This window comes from Myotis davidii, unplaced genomic scaffold, assembly GCF_000327345.1.
Source record: "Myotis davidii unplaced genomic scaffold, ASM32734v1 scaffold854, whole genome shotgun sequence".
NCBI classification, from domain to species: domain Eukaryota; kingdom Metazoa; phylum Chordata; class Mammalia; order Chiroptera; family Vespertilionidae; genus Myotis; species Myotis davidii.
The window spans coordinates 2,153,836-2,168,557 of NW_006285939.1; the positions used below are offsets into that span (position 1 = coordinate 2,153,836).

At 55.2% G+C, this 14,722-nt stretch overlaps 1 protein-coding gene across 1 annotated transcript in view; it reads left to right on the forward strand.

The window, feature by feature from the left end:
- Positions 1–14,722, forward strand: part of CHAT (choline O-acetyltransferase) — a 60,857-nt gene that overhangs the window by 43,348 nt on the left and 2,787 nt on the right. The window contains exons 8-14 of the mRNA XM_006757157.2: positions 1,910–2,079; positions 4,327–4,427; positions 5,259–5,384; positions 7,599–7,721; positions 10,499–10,640; positions 10,748–10,810; positions 14,038–14,175. Of these exons, the coding sequence (XP_006757220.1) occupies positions 1,910–2,079; positions 4,327–4,427; positions 5,259–5,384; positions 7,599–7,721; positions 10,499–10,640; positions 10,748–10,810; positions 14,038–14,175 (863 nt within the window). The remainder of the gene's footprint in view (positions 1–1,909; positions 2,080–4,326; positions 4,428–5,258; positions 5,385–7,598; positions 7,722–10,498; positions 10,641–10,747; positions 10,811–14,037; positions 14,176–14,722) is intronic.

Sequence of the window (14,722 nt, forward strand, 5' to 3'; positions counted from 1 at the left end):
TTTACACCTGTGTTCCCAGCAACAGGATGGAGGAAGGCGGGAAGAAGGGCAAAGAGCACATGTCAGTCATCTCTAAGGAGGTTTCTTAGAAGCTGTCAGGTAGTGCGTCTAGATCTTGCTGGAAGGGCTTAGACCAGGTGTGGGCAAACTTTTTGACTCGAGGGCCACAATGGGTTCTTAAACTGGACCGGAGGGCCGGAACAAAAGCATGGATGGAGTGTTTGTGTGAACTAGTATAAATTCAAAGTAAACATCATTACATAAAAGGGTACGGTCTTTTTTTTTTTTTAGTTTTATTCATTTCAAACGGGCCAGATCTGGCTCGCGGGCTGTAGTTTGCCCACGGCTGGCTTAGACACACAGTTACCCTAGCTTAAGGGAGGCTGGGCAGTGCAGCTGTACATCTGGTTGCCACTGTGCCAGCTGAAAACCAGGTGTCCTGCGGCTGAAGGCAGCATGGACATTGCAATATGCAGCCAGCAATCACACACTCGCTGCCCGTCTGCCTCAAACACCACCCCCACCTTCCCTGCAGGCAATATCCTGGGACTCGGGGTGGTGAGGGCAGCCCTCATCCTGGTACAGCAGCCAGTCCAGAAGTCTGGCTCTCTGGGTGATGTGCAGCCTCTCGAGCGGTCCTGGTGCCACACCCGGTGTGGGTGGTGGAGCGGGACACAGCCGCCACCATAAAGACTCCTGACTGGAGAAGAGCCAGGCAGACCAGCCCTGGTGCCCTGGGCAGGCTTTGTGGTGGAGGAAGCTGCCGGCAGCCCATCTGGCTGGCCTAGCTCTGCTCTGGGAGGATCCCCATGCCCACTGTCCCTGGGGAGGGTTCCAGCTCCCTTGGCAACAGGCGTCCTACACAACTCGGTGGTTTGTTGTGATGAGTCTATTGGCTTGAAAGGGCCCCATGGGCTCATCTGGTCACAGGTTTAGGGCAGCCTGGCCCTTCCATCTGCCCCTGCGTGGACATAGCTGCGGAGGGGGCAGGGTGTGGGGAGCGGGAGGGCGGGAGAGCAGTACTTGATTCTCTTACTTCTGACTTCCATGTGAAACAGACTAATTTTAAAATTCTGGAATCTAATATTTGAAAAGCATAGTTCAGGACAAATAAATATGCCTGTGTGGCAGATTGGGGTTGTGGTGTGGAGCGAGGTGCTGTGGGTGGGGAATTGGTGCTGTGGGTGGGAATTGGTGCTGTGGGTGGGGAATTGGCGCAGTGGGTGGGGAGTTGGCGCTGTGGGTGGGGAATTGGCACTGTGGATGGGGAATTGGCGTGGGGGATGGGGGCATTGGAATGGGCGCTGTGGATGGGGAATTGGCGCTGTGGGTGGGGATTTGGTGCTGTGGATGGGGAATTGGCGCTGTGGGTGGGGAATTGGCGCTGTGGGTGGGGAGTTGGCGCTGTGGGTGGGGAATTGGCACTGTGGATGGGGAATTGGCGTGGTGGATGGTGGCATTGGAATGGGCGCTGTGGATGGGGAATTGGCGCTGTGGGTGGGGAATTGGCGCTGTGGATGGGGGATTGGCACTGTGGGTGGGGATTTGGTGCTGTGGATGGGGAATTGGCACTATGGATGGTGGCATTGGAATGGGCGCTCCTCCCCTGCGTAGAGTCTATTGTCTATGCACAAAGCTCTGCACCAGCTCCGTTCACTTAGACAGGCAGAGCAGTGGCCACACATCTGGAGGCAGAACTGGCCACAGCTGGGGGGACACTCAGGCTAGTACAGAAGCTCAGACAGTCTGGCTGACTTCACAGCCCACCCACTGGGATAGGGGAGGGGTCAAGACTGGCTCAAGATCTGGGTGTCTGGGTGTGTGTCTGCCTGTGGAGTTGAGGCGGTGCAGAGGGGGCCCCAGGCACCGAGTGGGACAGGTGATGAGTCCTTGCTTGCCCGCCCTGCAGACTCCACCAACCGGGACTCGCTGGACATGATCGAGCGCTGCATCTGCCTGGTGTGCCTGGACGCCCCGGGCGGCTTGGAGCTCAGTGATACCAACAGGGCGCTCCAGCTCCTTCACGGCGGAGGCTGCAGCAAGAATGGGGCGAACCGCTGGTACGACAAGTCCCTGCAGGTGAGTCCCCCCTACCGCGTGGTCGGTGGCCCGAGCCAGCCCTGCTCACGTGGGGCAGACCCGCTCTCCGGCCTCTGCCGGCCAGGATGCTGCATGCGAGGCCCAGGGAGCTGGAGGGGTTGGAGATGTGGCCTTGGTGTCAGCCCAGGAGCAGGGGGCCAAACCCCACTCAAGCTCAGTAACCTTCCTGCAGCCAGTGCCGTGCCGGGTCCTCTGGGTCAGCCCTGGGCTCACTCCCCATCTCCCACCACACACTGTAAAGTGGGGGCCTGCCAGGATCCCCACCAAACAAGTCCTCAACACGTTCAGCAAGAATCACATCTGACGCCCAGAGATGTTCCATGTTTCTGAGTTTCTGTCACCCTGGCTGGCCGTTGGACACACCTTCCTTCATCCCTGGGAGGTAGGGCAGCCCAGCATCTCCACAGAAGAAAAATCAAAATAAAATAAAGCAATTCATTTTTTTTTTCATTTGTATGATGTTAGCTCAGAAACAAGGCACTGGCCTTGGCCTGGAGAAAACACTCATGCAGATGGGGAGCCACTCATTCCCGTCCTTACATCCTTTTTGCCCCAGCATGCCCCCCTAAATCTAATCTTGTTTGTTTTTAAAGCCACCACACTGTCACAGTGACCCAATTAAATAGCAGAACGATCGCTGCTTCGGGTCAGCATCGCTCACACATAATGAGCGTTTAGGCTTGTTTTGTCCTCCTCTGGCCCGCATCCTGCAGTTACCCTCTCGTCGGGTGCATATTGCTGCTGCCACTTCCGATGTGTCCTCGCTGCTGTGCTGGCTGTGTCAGCCTTCACAGCGATGCTAATGGCTCACCTTCCACGCAGCAACTGTGGAAGGGAAATGATATAATGGAGGTACAGGACATGAAGCATAGTAAGGCTTGGCAGCAGTCATTAAAAGGCACTGTTTGCCTGCCTTTCTTTTAGTGGCAGGGACAGAAAAACATCAGTGTGTGAGTGGGCACCGCTCTCCCCTCCCTGCGTCACGTGGGGACTGTACTCACCTCTGCATTCTGTTGGAGGTGGGACAGGTTACCAGGCGATCTGGAGAAGCCCACTGGCTTCATGGACAGGAATTGGAAGAACAGAGAGCATCCTGGGGCAGAAGGCAGGGGCACTGGGGGAGGGGCGGGAAAAGGGAGGAGCTCTGAGAGACTCTCTGTGGGAAGTTTGAAGAATGGGAGCGAAGACTGGGGCAGCTGGCAGCCGTGGGCCCCTGGGGGAGAGTGGAGACAGTGGGCCCGGTGTGTGCTGTGTGCCGTGTGCCCGGCAGGGTTCAGTAGCTCCCAGCAGCTCCTTCGCTCGCCTGGTTGGCTTACGGCTGGTGGGCTAGTGTCTCCTGAGTGTGACGTGCTGGCTGAGCTACCGGCGGCCCTGCTTTACTCGGGTTATGCTGTAGGAGTCGATGCTCATTTTCATTTTCTCCCAGTGTTTCTGTGCAGAGTGTGTACCTTTTCCATGCCAGCTGACCACAGCTTCTGTAAGATCATGAAAATTCATAAGTCCCCGTCCCAGTTCCCGTGGTCCTTCCACATGCCTCCTCTGGAGCCCTCAGATCAGGGCTGTGAGCCAGCCTTGTCGGAGGCATGACGCCAAGAGTGGAGGAAGCCAGAGGAGGTGCCTGTGGGCCTCTCCCCGCCGCGGCCCCAGCCAGGGTGGAGTCGGGTCCCTGACACACCTTTTCCTCGCTCCCATCAGGGGAGGTTTTGTTTCTCCCGAGGAATCTGTGTGCCATCCAGATCGGAGTGTTACCTTTCACTGGGTCATCCAACAAAATCATTGAGCACCTGCCATGGGATGGACACCGGCCTAGATCCTGGGAATAAAGCCAGCGGTCCCCAAACACACAGGGCCACCAGGCACCCCTCACACAGTGCAGTACAGGATGGTGGCCCTGCCACCCCCTGTGAAGAGGACTCAGGGCTCAGACACGGAGGGAACAGGCCCACGACTGACGGAGAGTGTGCCCAGCTGCTCAGGGGTCCCTGGACCCTGGGCTGTGCCTGCCCTGCCCAGAGCATTTCTGGGAGGGTGCGCGGGGCTGTGCTGCGTGCGATGCCCACAGGCTCGGGCCCTGGCAGCGGCGTGCAGTGTTCTTTTCGGGAGATGATGTGCTTCGGTGGCCTCAAGAAGGGGTCCCCTCTGGCGGCCAGGGGCCCCGGCCTGGAGCCGAAGGGTGGGTTTGAAATGCTGACTCCAGAGGCCTGCTCACCTCTCTTCTACCTGCAGTTTGTGGTGGGCAGGGACGGCACCTGCGGCGTGGTATGTGAGCACTCCCCATTCGACGGCATCGTCCTGGTGCAGTGCATGGAGCACCTCCTCAAGCACATGTGAGTCTGGGGGCAGGACCTCCCGGCAGCCCAGCGGCCACGCCAGACTCCCCAGAGGCCAAGTGGCCCACGAAACCGGGAGGCCACATGGGGGCTGCGCCAGCCTGGAAAGTGTCAGCAGAATTGGATTTGCAAACCAGCTTAAAAGGGACATTTTACGCTTTACCAGCCATGCACAGCGGGCTTAGAGCAGCCAGGGGGAGGCGTGGCAGCTCCTAGCTAATCAGAAACATCTCTTCAGCCCAGGGAGGCTCCCATCCACCCTACTGTGTGCCCTGAGCCCGGGATGGCAGCCTGAAGTCCCAGCACGGAGGGAAGGGCTGTAGCTACACCTCCTTCCGTCCATCGGCTGGGCCTCCCTCCCTCGCTTTCGAGTTGGCCGGACTAAGGGCTTTGCTGGCCTTTAAACACACCACGTTCCTGCTCCATTTACGACTTTGCTCATGCTCTCCTTCTAGAACCTTCTCCCTGAATCTAAGTACTAAACCTCTTCCATGATGTGGGAGCTCTTTAGGGTCACTGAAAACCCAACCAACCCTTGCAAATGGAACAGCACCGTTTGCTTCAATTTTTCTCCAAATGTTTTATAACTGTTAGTGATATATGTAGTTGAACAGGAAAATTATTATTATTAATATTGGCTTTGGAGTCGGGTGGAACTGGAGGGACCCTGGCCTGCCCCTTGCTAGTCTGAGTGGCCTCTGAGCCTCACGGCAGTGGCTGGGCAGCTCCTGCCCACTGACCCTCCAGCCGCTGGGACGGCTGCGGAGGCCCTGAAGCTGCTGCCTGCAGCCCCGGCACAGGCTGCAGGAGGGCCCTCTTTGCCTGCAGGATGAGCAGCAAGAAGCTGGTCCGAGCTGACTCCGTCAGTGAGCTGCCGGCCCCCCGGAGGCTGCGGTGGAAATGCTCCCCCGTAATTCAAGGCTTCCTAGCTTCCTCGGCAGAAAAACTTCAACGGTAAGGAAAAGCTCGTCTCCTTTGGGGTGATGCTCTGGGGTTACCCCGTGTCCTCCTTCCTGTCCTGGCTGCTGAGGCACCCTGAATCGTTCCAGAGACCCCGCTCCTCCGCCCCACCCCCCATGGAAATGTAGGCAAAGTGAAGAGGGGTTATAACTCGGGGGAAATGGCCTTGCTGAAGGATCCATCATTTCCATAAAATGCAAACGCGCAGCTATATTTTTCCCAAGGGTTCCACCTGACTGAGCAGAGTCCAGGCGGGGGAACCATCCTGTTGGAGGAGTCATAAACAACTGGTTTGAATAGTTCATTTGAATCCAAGCTACTTCAATTTGCTTGAATTTACACTGCAACTTGATAAGGGAACTTTTATTCCCAAGGGCAGTTCAGGCCCTAAGGGGACCCCGGCACGGGGGCCAGGGGCAGGTGTGGGCCCCTCTGGGGGTGGGGTGCAAGGTGTGGAGAGAGCTGTGGGCTGACAACTGAATCTGGACCTTGGTTGGTCATTCCCTTGTTCAGTGAGTGTGAGTGCATTCATTCCTTCATTCATTCGACCGACATATGCAGACTCCAGTCTGTGCCAGGCCTGTGCTAAGACTCTGAGGACACAGAGGTGATGTGCCAGGGCCCTGCCCTCCGTACTTCAGTGGGGAAGTGGACCCCACAGCAAAGGTGTGTGATGCAGTAACCCAAACCCACAGAGAACACAGGAACTGGATTCTGTGAGGAGCCCTGGAGGACTTTGTGCAGGGGTTTTGAGAGCCAGGAGGAGCCTGTGGGAATAGGGTAGGTGAGCTGGATAGAGTGTGACTGGGCTCGGAGGCCGAGGGGTAGGGAGGACAAGTTCACTGGGAGCTGCTGGGGCGGTTGGCGGGCCTTCGTGGAGGATCGGTGTTCGCCGTTCATCTCTAAGGTGGTGCTGATATCTCGACCTGGGGCAGCTGTGTGGGGATAAGCCGAGCACTAGGAGGGTGAGCTGGTGGCTGAGCCCGGGGCGAGGGGAGGAGCCTGCTCACTTTTAGGGGTTGGAGCAGGCCCACTCAATCCTGAGGCCCCCAGCTGCTTTCTGGAGGCCCGGGAGCAGCCAGAGAGGCCTGCGGGTGGGGAAACAGAGGGTCCCCAGCTGCACATGGAAAAGGGTGGGGTCCAGTGGGCAGCGTCTGGGCAAAAGGTTTCCCGGGGGCCGTAGTGACCGTGAGCTCAGCCTGTGTGGGGCCGGTGAGTCATGGGCCAGGCGTTCCCATGGGAACGGGCTCTCTGCCTCTGGGTCCCCAGACCTGGCATGGCCCCACCGAGAGCTGAGACCACGGGTGTGCGGCCGAAGCGCCAAGTCCAGAGGGAATGAGTGTGTGAGTGGGGCCAAGGTTGCCCCTAGGGTTCTGCTGGCATATGGCTGGTGGGTGTGTGGTGTGGACCTTGCTGGGCACTGCTCCAGTGGGCAGTCAGCCCAGACCCAAAGCTCATTATGAAGGAGGACATTGGTCATTACTGGGTGGCAGGAAGGGAGAATCCCATGGCCACTATTGGGGGGCAGGAAGGGAAAGACCTGTGGCCACATTGGGGGCCAGGAAGGGAGAGGCCAGTGCTCAGGGTTCAGGATAGACTCGGGAACCTTCCTGCTACTCTGACAAAGACTCACGGGCAGCCAGGGCCTGGGTGTGGCATGGAGCAGCAGCAGCAGTTTCTGGGGAAAATGGATTTTCAGTCACCGGCAGGCAGCCTTCGCTGAGTGCAACAGGGATGAGTCTCAGAGAGGAGTGCTACGCGCAGCCATCTGAGAACTGGGCTTTTCCCTGGACCAAGAGTGTTCGTGGATCTGGCAGAATGGCCCGGGTGCCAAAGGAATCCACAGGGAAGCTGGACACACCTTCCAAACAGGCCAATGAACGGCCTTTCCCAGGCTCACTTCTGCAGGGCTGCTAAGATTTGGTTTGTTGGCCAGTGTTCTCCCTGCCATGCAAATGCCTCTCCTGCCCTCCCTGCAGCCCGGCCCATCTCCTCCAGCCAGGCAGGCCACCATCCACCCAGCCACGCCCCACCTTCAGTCGAGAGTGACCTGGCCCTGCATGCCCTGTGCCACGCTCCGTTCCTGCAGGGCAGGCACCGTCCTGGACCTCCGAGTGCTGGCACCGTGCAGGCTCAAGAGACTTGTTTAGACTCAGATGTGTGCATTCTATTTTGCATGAAATCAAACATCTTCTCTTTTTTCCACAGAATAGTAAAGAATCTCGACTTTGTGGTTTATAAGTTTGACAACTACGGGAAAACGTTCATCAAACAGCAGAAGTGCAGCCCCGACGCCTTTATTCAGGTGGCCCTCCAGCTGGCCTTCTACAGGTGAGCGGAGCCGCCTGGGGCTGCGACAAGCTGCTCTGACTCCAGAGTCTAGATTCTAGAAGCACCCAGAGGGAGGAAGGCCTCTGTGGGCTGGGGGGCGGGTGGAGGACCGGGGCGGCCTGCTTGGAAGGAGGTGCCACCTCACAGGGTTTCAAGGTGTAAAACCTTCTCAGAAGGGAGAAGGCGTCCCAGTCAGGCAGGTGCCTGGGCACGGCCAGGGGCACAGAGCACAAAGGCAGGAACGAGCTAACCAAGGCCAGGCCGGCGGTGGGGACATCGGGTTGAGAAGGTGTACCTCCTCCTGAGTTCATCCAGTCCACCTGGTCCCTGTAGCTGCAGCACAGCCTCCTGTTTTTCTGGCCTCAATAGTGAAATGGAACTGGCGTCCCTCAGTGGGTCAGGTCAAAGGTTTAGGACTCATCCTTGATTCGTCCCTGCCTCTTGTCCCCCACCAACTCGGTTATTTTCTACGTGTCTCTTTGCCCTTCACCTCCATCCACCCCCCTCCCCGTCTGTTGGCCCCTCCCGAGTCCCTGCCACCTCATGCTTGGCCAACCGCAGCATGATCCCCGGGGTCTCTGCCTCCCACTTGGCTCACTAGATCCTGTCTTCATAAAGCGTGAAGTTGGGAATACACAAATGAGATTCTCATTTACCACCTTGGACCTCCCAGAGTCCAGGCTTAGCAAGCTCCTATGAGCTGGCTCACCTGGGGTCTCCCCCAAGCTCTCCTGTCTTTGGACCTTTGCTCTGGCTGCACCTCTGCCGATTCACCTGTCACCACCACTCTTCCTTTGCCAGCTCCTTCCCACGATTCAAGGCCTTTCATGACCCCTTATGTAAGGCAGGCACCTCAGGCCCCTTGCACCCAGTCCTCTGTCAGACCATTGTGTCTCTTTTCCTTTTGTGGCGGTTGTGGTTCATGTGAACTACCTTGTCCATTGATTTGTTGACTTTGCTTTCTAGACTGTCCCTCCCAAGCATGACTCGGGGTACCTTGCACACCTGGCACAGAGTAGGCCTCAGGCACTGAGTCAAATGTGAGAAGACACAACGTGAGTGTCAGCTAGGGGTGGCATGGCCAGGTCTGTGATTTAGAAAAACCTCTATAGCTGTAGGGGTTAAGGGTTGAAGGCAGAGTGTAGACGCTAAAACTAACATGCAAAGTAGATCTTCCTCAAGATAGGGTGTTCCAGGGCTCAGGGCTCCAGGGGCGACAGCTCATAGGCTGGCATGAGGGCAAATTGCAGTCGTCCACCAGATCTGCTTTCGATTTGCAACATCCAGGGACACGAAGTGACCTTGTCTAAAGCTGAGCAAGGCCGTCTCAGCAATGAGCAGGCAGCACGTGTGGGTCCTAGTGGCCTGTGGGGCCATGACTCCTGGGAAAGGGAACAGCCACTCTGAGAATCTGTCTTCCTAACTCAGTGGGGAAGTCTGACGTCACCCCGACTTGCCAGGACACAGACCTTGTCACCATAGAACTGCAGCAGAACCTGTGTCTGGAACTGCAGTCAGTGTCATTCTGATACATAACAATTGGCTGAAATGGGCCTTGAGGCTAGGGTCCTGCTGGAGCCATGACTGCCCCCCTACCCCCACCCTACCCCCGTGAGCACTTCAGAGCTTCAGATCCAAAGCCAAGAGGAACCTACACAGAGCGCCCGCTCCTCATGCGATCGTTGCTGTCACTGGACCGGGGCAGGAATGGACATGGCCAGAGGCTCAGAGGCTCATGAATAGCTAAAACGTGAACATTCTCCAGAGTCTAAGCTTTAATGAATTAAAAAACAAAAAAATATCTGCTCCTAGATTCAGTAAGAACCTGGAAGCTGCCTACAGGGAGGTTGACCAGTACCCAGCCAGTGAGGGCGTCTGTTTGCCTCCAGGGACATGGAGACACAGGGAAGGCGCTCCCTGCCAGTATCCTGGGCAAATGAGATAGAAGGGCAATGGGAGCGTAGTCACTTGTACACCAAGCAAACAGATCCAAGCACTGGGCCCAGTCGACTTGGCCTTCCTCCCTCCTGGAGGCCACCCAACGAGGGGGAGACGTCCCTGAGGAGCCCGAGACTCAGGGCTGTCACTGCTCTTCTTCTCAGTTCTGTGTCTTTCCCTTCCCCAACCCCCAAACCAAGGACTTTACTGACTGGTAAAGAAAGGTGTGTGCCAGCCAGGTCCGCAAGCGCAAGCCTAGGGTGCTGGTCTGGTCTGTGCCTAAGGAAGAGAGGGCCCCTGGCTGTTGCGGGGAGTGGCCTGCTGGCCTGTCACGGCTTTCCAGAGGAGAGGCGCACCCAAGGGTGCCCAGGGGTCTGTGGGGAGCCCAGGTGCTTCTGGACTTCACACCCATGACCACTGAGGCCCCTCCCTGCCTCCATCCATAGTTCATGGGTGAATTGTTTTTAAATAAAACAGGATTCTCTCAGGGGCGTGAATGATTAATTACACAATTATTCTATTCTGTGCTATTAATCAAAGATTCATCAGGTCTTGCAGAAAATTCTAGGTTTCCCACTAGGTTGGGATTTTTTACATCTACTTTGTATTTTGCTTTATACCTGTGCAGTGTCACCACTGTATGGAAATGTACACAGCTCTTAATATTAGCAACTCCGGCACTCATCTTGGGAAACCTCCTAGAGTTCTATGACTGTTAAAATGAAATACTCTGCCAAGCAAAGCCAGGGCTGTAAAACTAAAGCCGCCCGGGTATCTTTCTCCCGGTTTCTGAGTCCCTGAGGATGCATCACCTTTGCACTCATCCCTCATCTGTGCAGGCTCCATCGCAGACTCGTACCCACCTATGAGAGCGCATCCATCCGTCGCTTCCGGGAGGGACGGGTGGACAACATTCGATCGGCCACTCCAGAAGCACTGCGGTTTGTGAAAGCCGTCACAGACCACGAGGCTGCCCTGCCGGTAAGCCCCGCTCCGCCTGAGGGGTCTCAAGGGACCGCCCCTTCGGCCTGCTCGTCACTGAGCAGCCTCTTAACACCCCACATGCTTCAAGTCTGGTCTGTTTGCAGGATTCCGAAAAGCTGCTGCTCCTGAAGAGTGCCATCCGCGCCCAGACGGAGTACACGGTCATGGTGAGTGCCAGTGCCCAGGCCCGGTGAGTGCCAGGCTCTGCCACGACTGAGCACGACCGTGGGCTATGCCAGGACCGGCCCCCAGCACAGGCTGTGTGGCAGCTGAGCCACCCACTGTCCAGCTACTTGGCAAGGCCACCTGGCTCTCAGAACCTCCTCCCTCTTATTTTTAGAGCCTAGGTAACATACCGCGCCTGCCTTCTACAGGGATTTCATGAGAATACAATGAATGGGCTTTGAAACAAGAACAATAATAGCACCAACTACGCATAGCAATTTCCACTTTATACAAGAGAAGTCAAATGCGAGGGGATTGCACCTGGGCCTGGCAAGCTGTAGTGGCCTGCACACCATGCACAGTCACAGGCCAGGCAGCATCAATCCCACCCAGGCCTGATTTCGCCTTCTTATTTTCCATGCTTTTATTTATGCTGCCTATCCTGGTAAATATAAAGTCAGTGAAAATTAATAGTGACATTAAAGTTGTAAGGGAAATGTTTCCTTGGTGTAGAGAAATGATTTATTTTTTTAGCACTGCGAGCCAGCATACAAACAATAGAGAATAAGCTAGGGCTGGTGATCAACATATTAATTGCAGATCATTCTGATACAGCCTTTGAAAAGAAGTTGACCAGATTTCACTCTATATAGTTGAAAGCAAGTACAGTGCAAATGTGGGTTTTAGAACTAGCCAATGCAGATGTTTCTCCTTTCCAGTGCACGTATCCTCCAGAATCGGTCCCTAATTCCTCTGAAGAGTGAAGTGTTTGTTCTGTTTGGGGAAAAGCAAGCTCACTCTCATGTATCCAATAGGTATTTTTTGGTTTCCGCTTTATGCCAGATAAAGTGCTGGGTGTTAGGAAATAAAAAAATGCAGTCCATAAATCCTGTCATTAGGGAGTTTCCTGAAGACTTCCTGGAGGAGGAGGTGCTTAATATGAGACTTGAAAGATGAGGAGGCTCTTGTAACAGACATAGAACAAGAGGATTGCCCAGAAGGGAGCAGCAGGTGCAAAGATAAAGTCTTGAGGGAACAAGACACAGGGAACAAGACACAGTAGCTCAGTGTGTGCACGTTGGCAAGCACATTCTCACTCTTCTCATCTTTTCAGGGCTTTATTCTCAAATATAAACAGGTCGCCGTAAAGCAGAACTAAGAAAGTCAATGCCAAGTGTTCTGAGGGTTGCCTCTGGGGAGTGGGAAACAGTGCTGGCCAGGTGACATACGCCTTTGGTTTATTTGGGTTGTTAAACTATATAAATATATAACTTTGATGATAATTTCAACTTTTGGGAAAAAATTTAGAAAACTATCCTCCAAAGCATTGCCATAGGGTTACTTGGTGTTAACTATTTTAAGTTGATGGGAACAACTGAAGAGAGAGCCAGGGGGTGGGGAGAGGAGAGCTATGAAGATGCTTTGTCGGTAAGTCTGGTGCCTGATTGGCCATGCCGGGAAGGGGCAGGGGAGGCACCAAGGAGCCCTCCAAATATCTGGCAAGTATGTTTGGCAGTGGCGGTGAGCAAGGAAATTCCAGTGAAGGAGCAAATGTGGTCCAGGCCCCCATCCCATGTTTTCACAGCACCTATCGTTTCCTTCATAGCACTGACCTCGGTTGTTAATCACAGTTTATTTGAATGGTTGCTTAATATCTGCCTCCCACCACACATAAGGCTCCATGGAGGTTGAGTCTAGGACTGCTTTGTTCTCTCTTGTCACTCCAGTGCCCAGCCACATCAGGCACATAGTAGGCACTCAATTAAGATTCTCTGAATGAATGAAAGACTGTATGGTGAGTCATTGTACTCATTATTGCTCATGGCTCTAATCCAAATAATCTGTTAAATCAACACCAGTTGCTAAGTTCAGAGATGGTGAAAACAGGGGTGGGTTGGCTGTTGCACAGAGTAGCTGCTTCTATCAATCTACAAAGTCAGCGATTACACAGAGGTAACCAGAGAAGCCAGAGTGCACTCTACTTCCTAGAGGGGCTCCGTCCTTCCCCTGTCCTACTGGGGCACATCTAATGTGAGCTGTGGGTGTATAACATGTCTTTTCAGCCTATAATTAGGTGCATTTGGAGACTGGGGCCTCTGAGTCATCTTTATGCATTCATTCCCAACTGAAAGAGAATAGCTGTCAAATCCAAACGTGCCTTGTAAACCTGAACAAAGTTCACTGTGATGGGAGGTTTCCTCTTATGTGGGGCTTAACAGCTAAGTGACCAACTTACGTAACTGTGACGGCGCTGCTCCCGCCCCCCCCCCCCCCCCCACGCCAAGAGTTATTCACAATTGCCTTGATGTTGACCCAGAAGTTATCACTGTCGGTCAGAGGTGGCTCCCACCAAATTGTCCCAAACAGACATGTAATTCAGGCAAAACCAGTGTGTGCGACACATGCAGCCTCGAGTGGGAAAGCTGTAGAACGAGTGCCCTGGCCCACTGCCCACTCCCAGCCACACCATCACCCTGCGCCTCCGACGGAGCATCTTATCCTTTGATAAGAACTCAAATACCTTGTGATGATAAAAAGAAAAAACGTTTCTTCATTCAACAAACTTTCCCCTTGAAAATGTCAGCTGAGCCTCTGCTAAGATGTCTACTTTCTGTCTCAAAATGACTTCTTGGATTTTGAATCATTGAGTTGAATTGGTCCTGGGCCCATGAAATAGCTGCCAAGATTCAGGAACAGATCTTAACACCCTCTGTCCTCATTCCTCGGGCTCCCGCTGGAGGCTAACGTGTTGGTTGTGGTGAGAGTCTGCGCAGTGACAGCCTGGGCATCCCTCGCCAGGCCTGCATGGGGCTGGGCAGTCCCTGGGCCCTGCACTCAGCCTTCTTCTGCCCAGACTCCTACCCTTCCCTACCCGAGAAGGAGTGGGATGGCCAGGCCAGCCTGCTCCTTTCACTCAGAGCCCCAAGTGGCGGTAACGGCACATGTCAGCAGGACCACGGGGGGTGGGGGGGTGGTGGCTCAGACGCACATTAGGAAGCAGCCAGGTCTGCAACTCATCCTGGGGACGTAAAGTGCACAAGGGCCCCAGGAGCTGAGGCCACGCGGTAAAGCGGTCAGCGGGGCCGCTGCCCACACACTGCCCGCAGCAAGCACTAAGGGCCCGTAACTGCGGCCATGGGAGCCCCGCTTAGCACTGCGGACAGAGAGGAGGGGAGAAGGCATGTGGGAGCCATGTCTCGTTTCCTATTCTTTGTGCCCTGCTGCCCAGGCCATAACAGGGATGGCCATCGACAACCACCTGCTGGGGCTGCGGGAGCTGGCCCGGGACGTGTGCAAGGAGCTGCCAGAGATGTTCACGGACGAGACATACTTGACGAGCAATCGATTCATCCTCTCCACCAGCCAGGTACAGCCCCGTGGCGCCCGTCGCCCAACAAGCCACTTAGCATCACGAGTGGGCTTTCTGAAGAGCTTGGTGAACAGGGCCCTGGCTGAAGTCAGGCAAGTCTCATATCTCAACCTCACAAGCTTTGTGACTTTCTGCAAAATGACCTAAATGATCAGAGCGCTGGGTGTCATCTTCTAAGTGGGGGTAATGACAGACGCCCCCTTAGCAGAGGTGGACAGGACAGGAAGCACCCAGTCTGGTGCCCTAACCATCACACTACTGCCTTTCAGTCTGCTACCCCCCAAGCCCGACAGGCCTAGAGTGAACCTCTGGCCTAGCGAGGTGCGATGAGGGAGGTGGAAAGCCCAGCCCAGGGCCCGGCCGACAGGGCCTTCTAAGCAGGACACAGCTATTGTTTTAAAGGCCATGCAATCCGCAGCAGGCGTGAGCTGCCAGGCGGCGGCTCCTAACCAGCACCGCAGGCTTGTCCTGTGGAGGATCACTGTCACAGAGGCAGGATGAAATCATTCGAGAAAGGCAGCCGTTTAGGAGAGAAAGCACACCC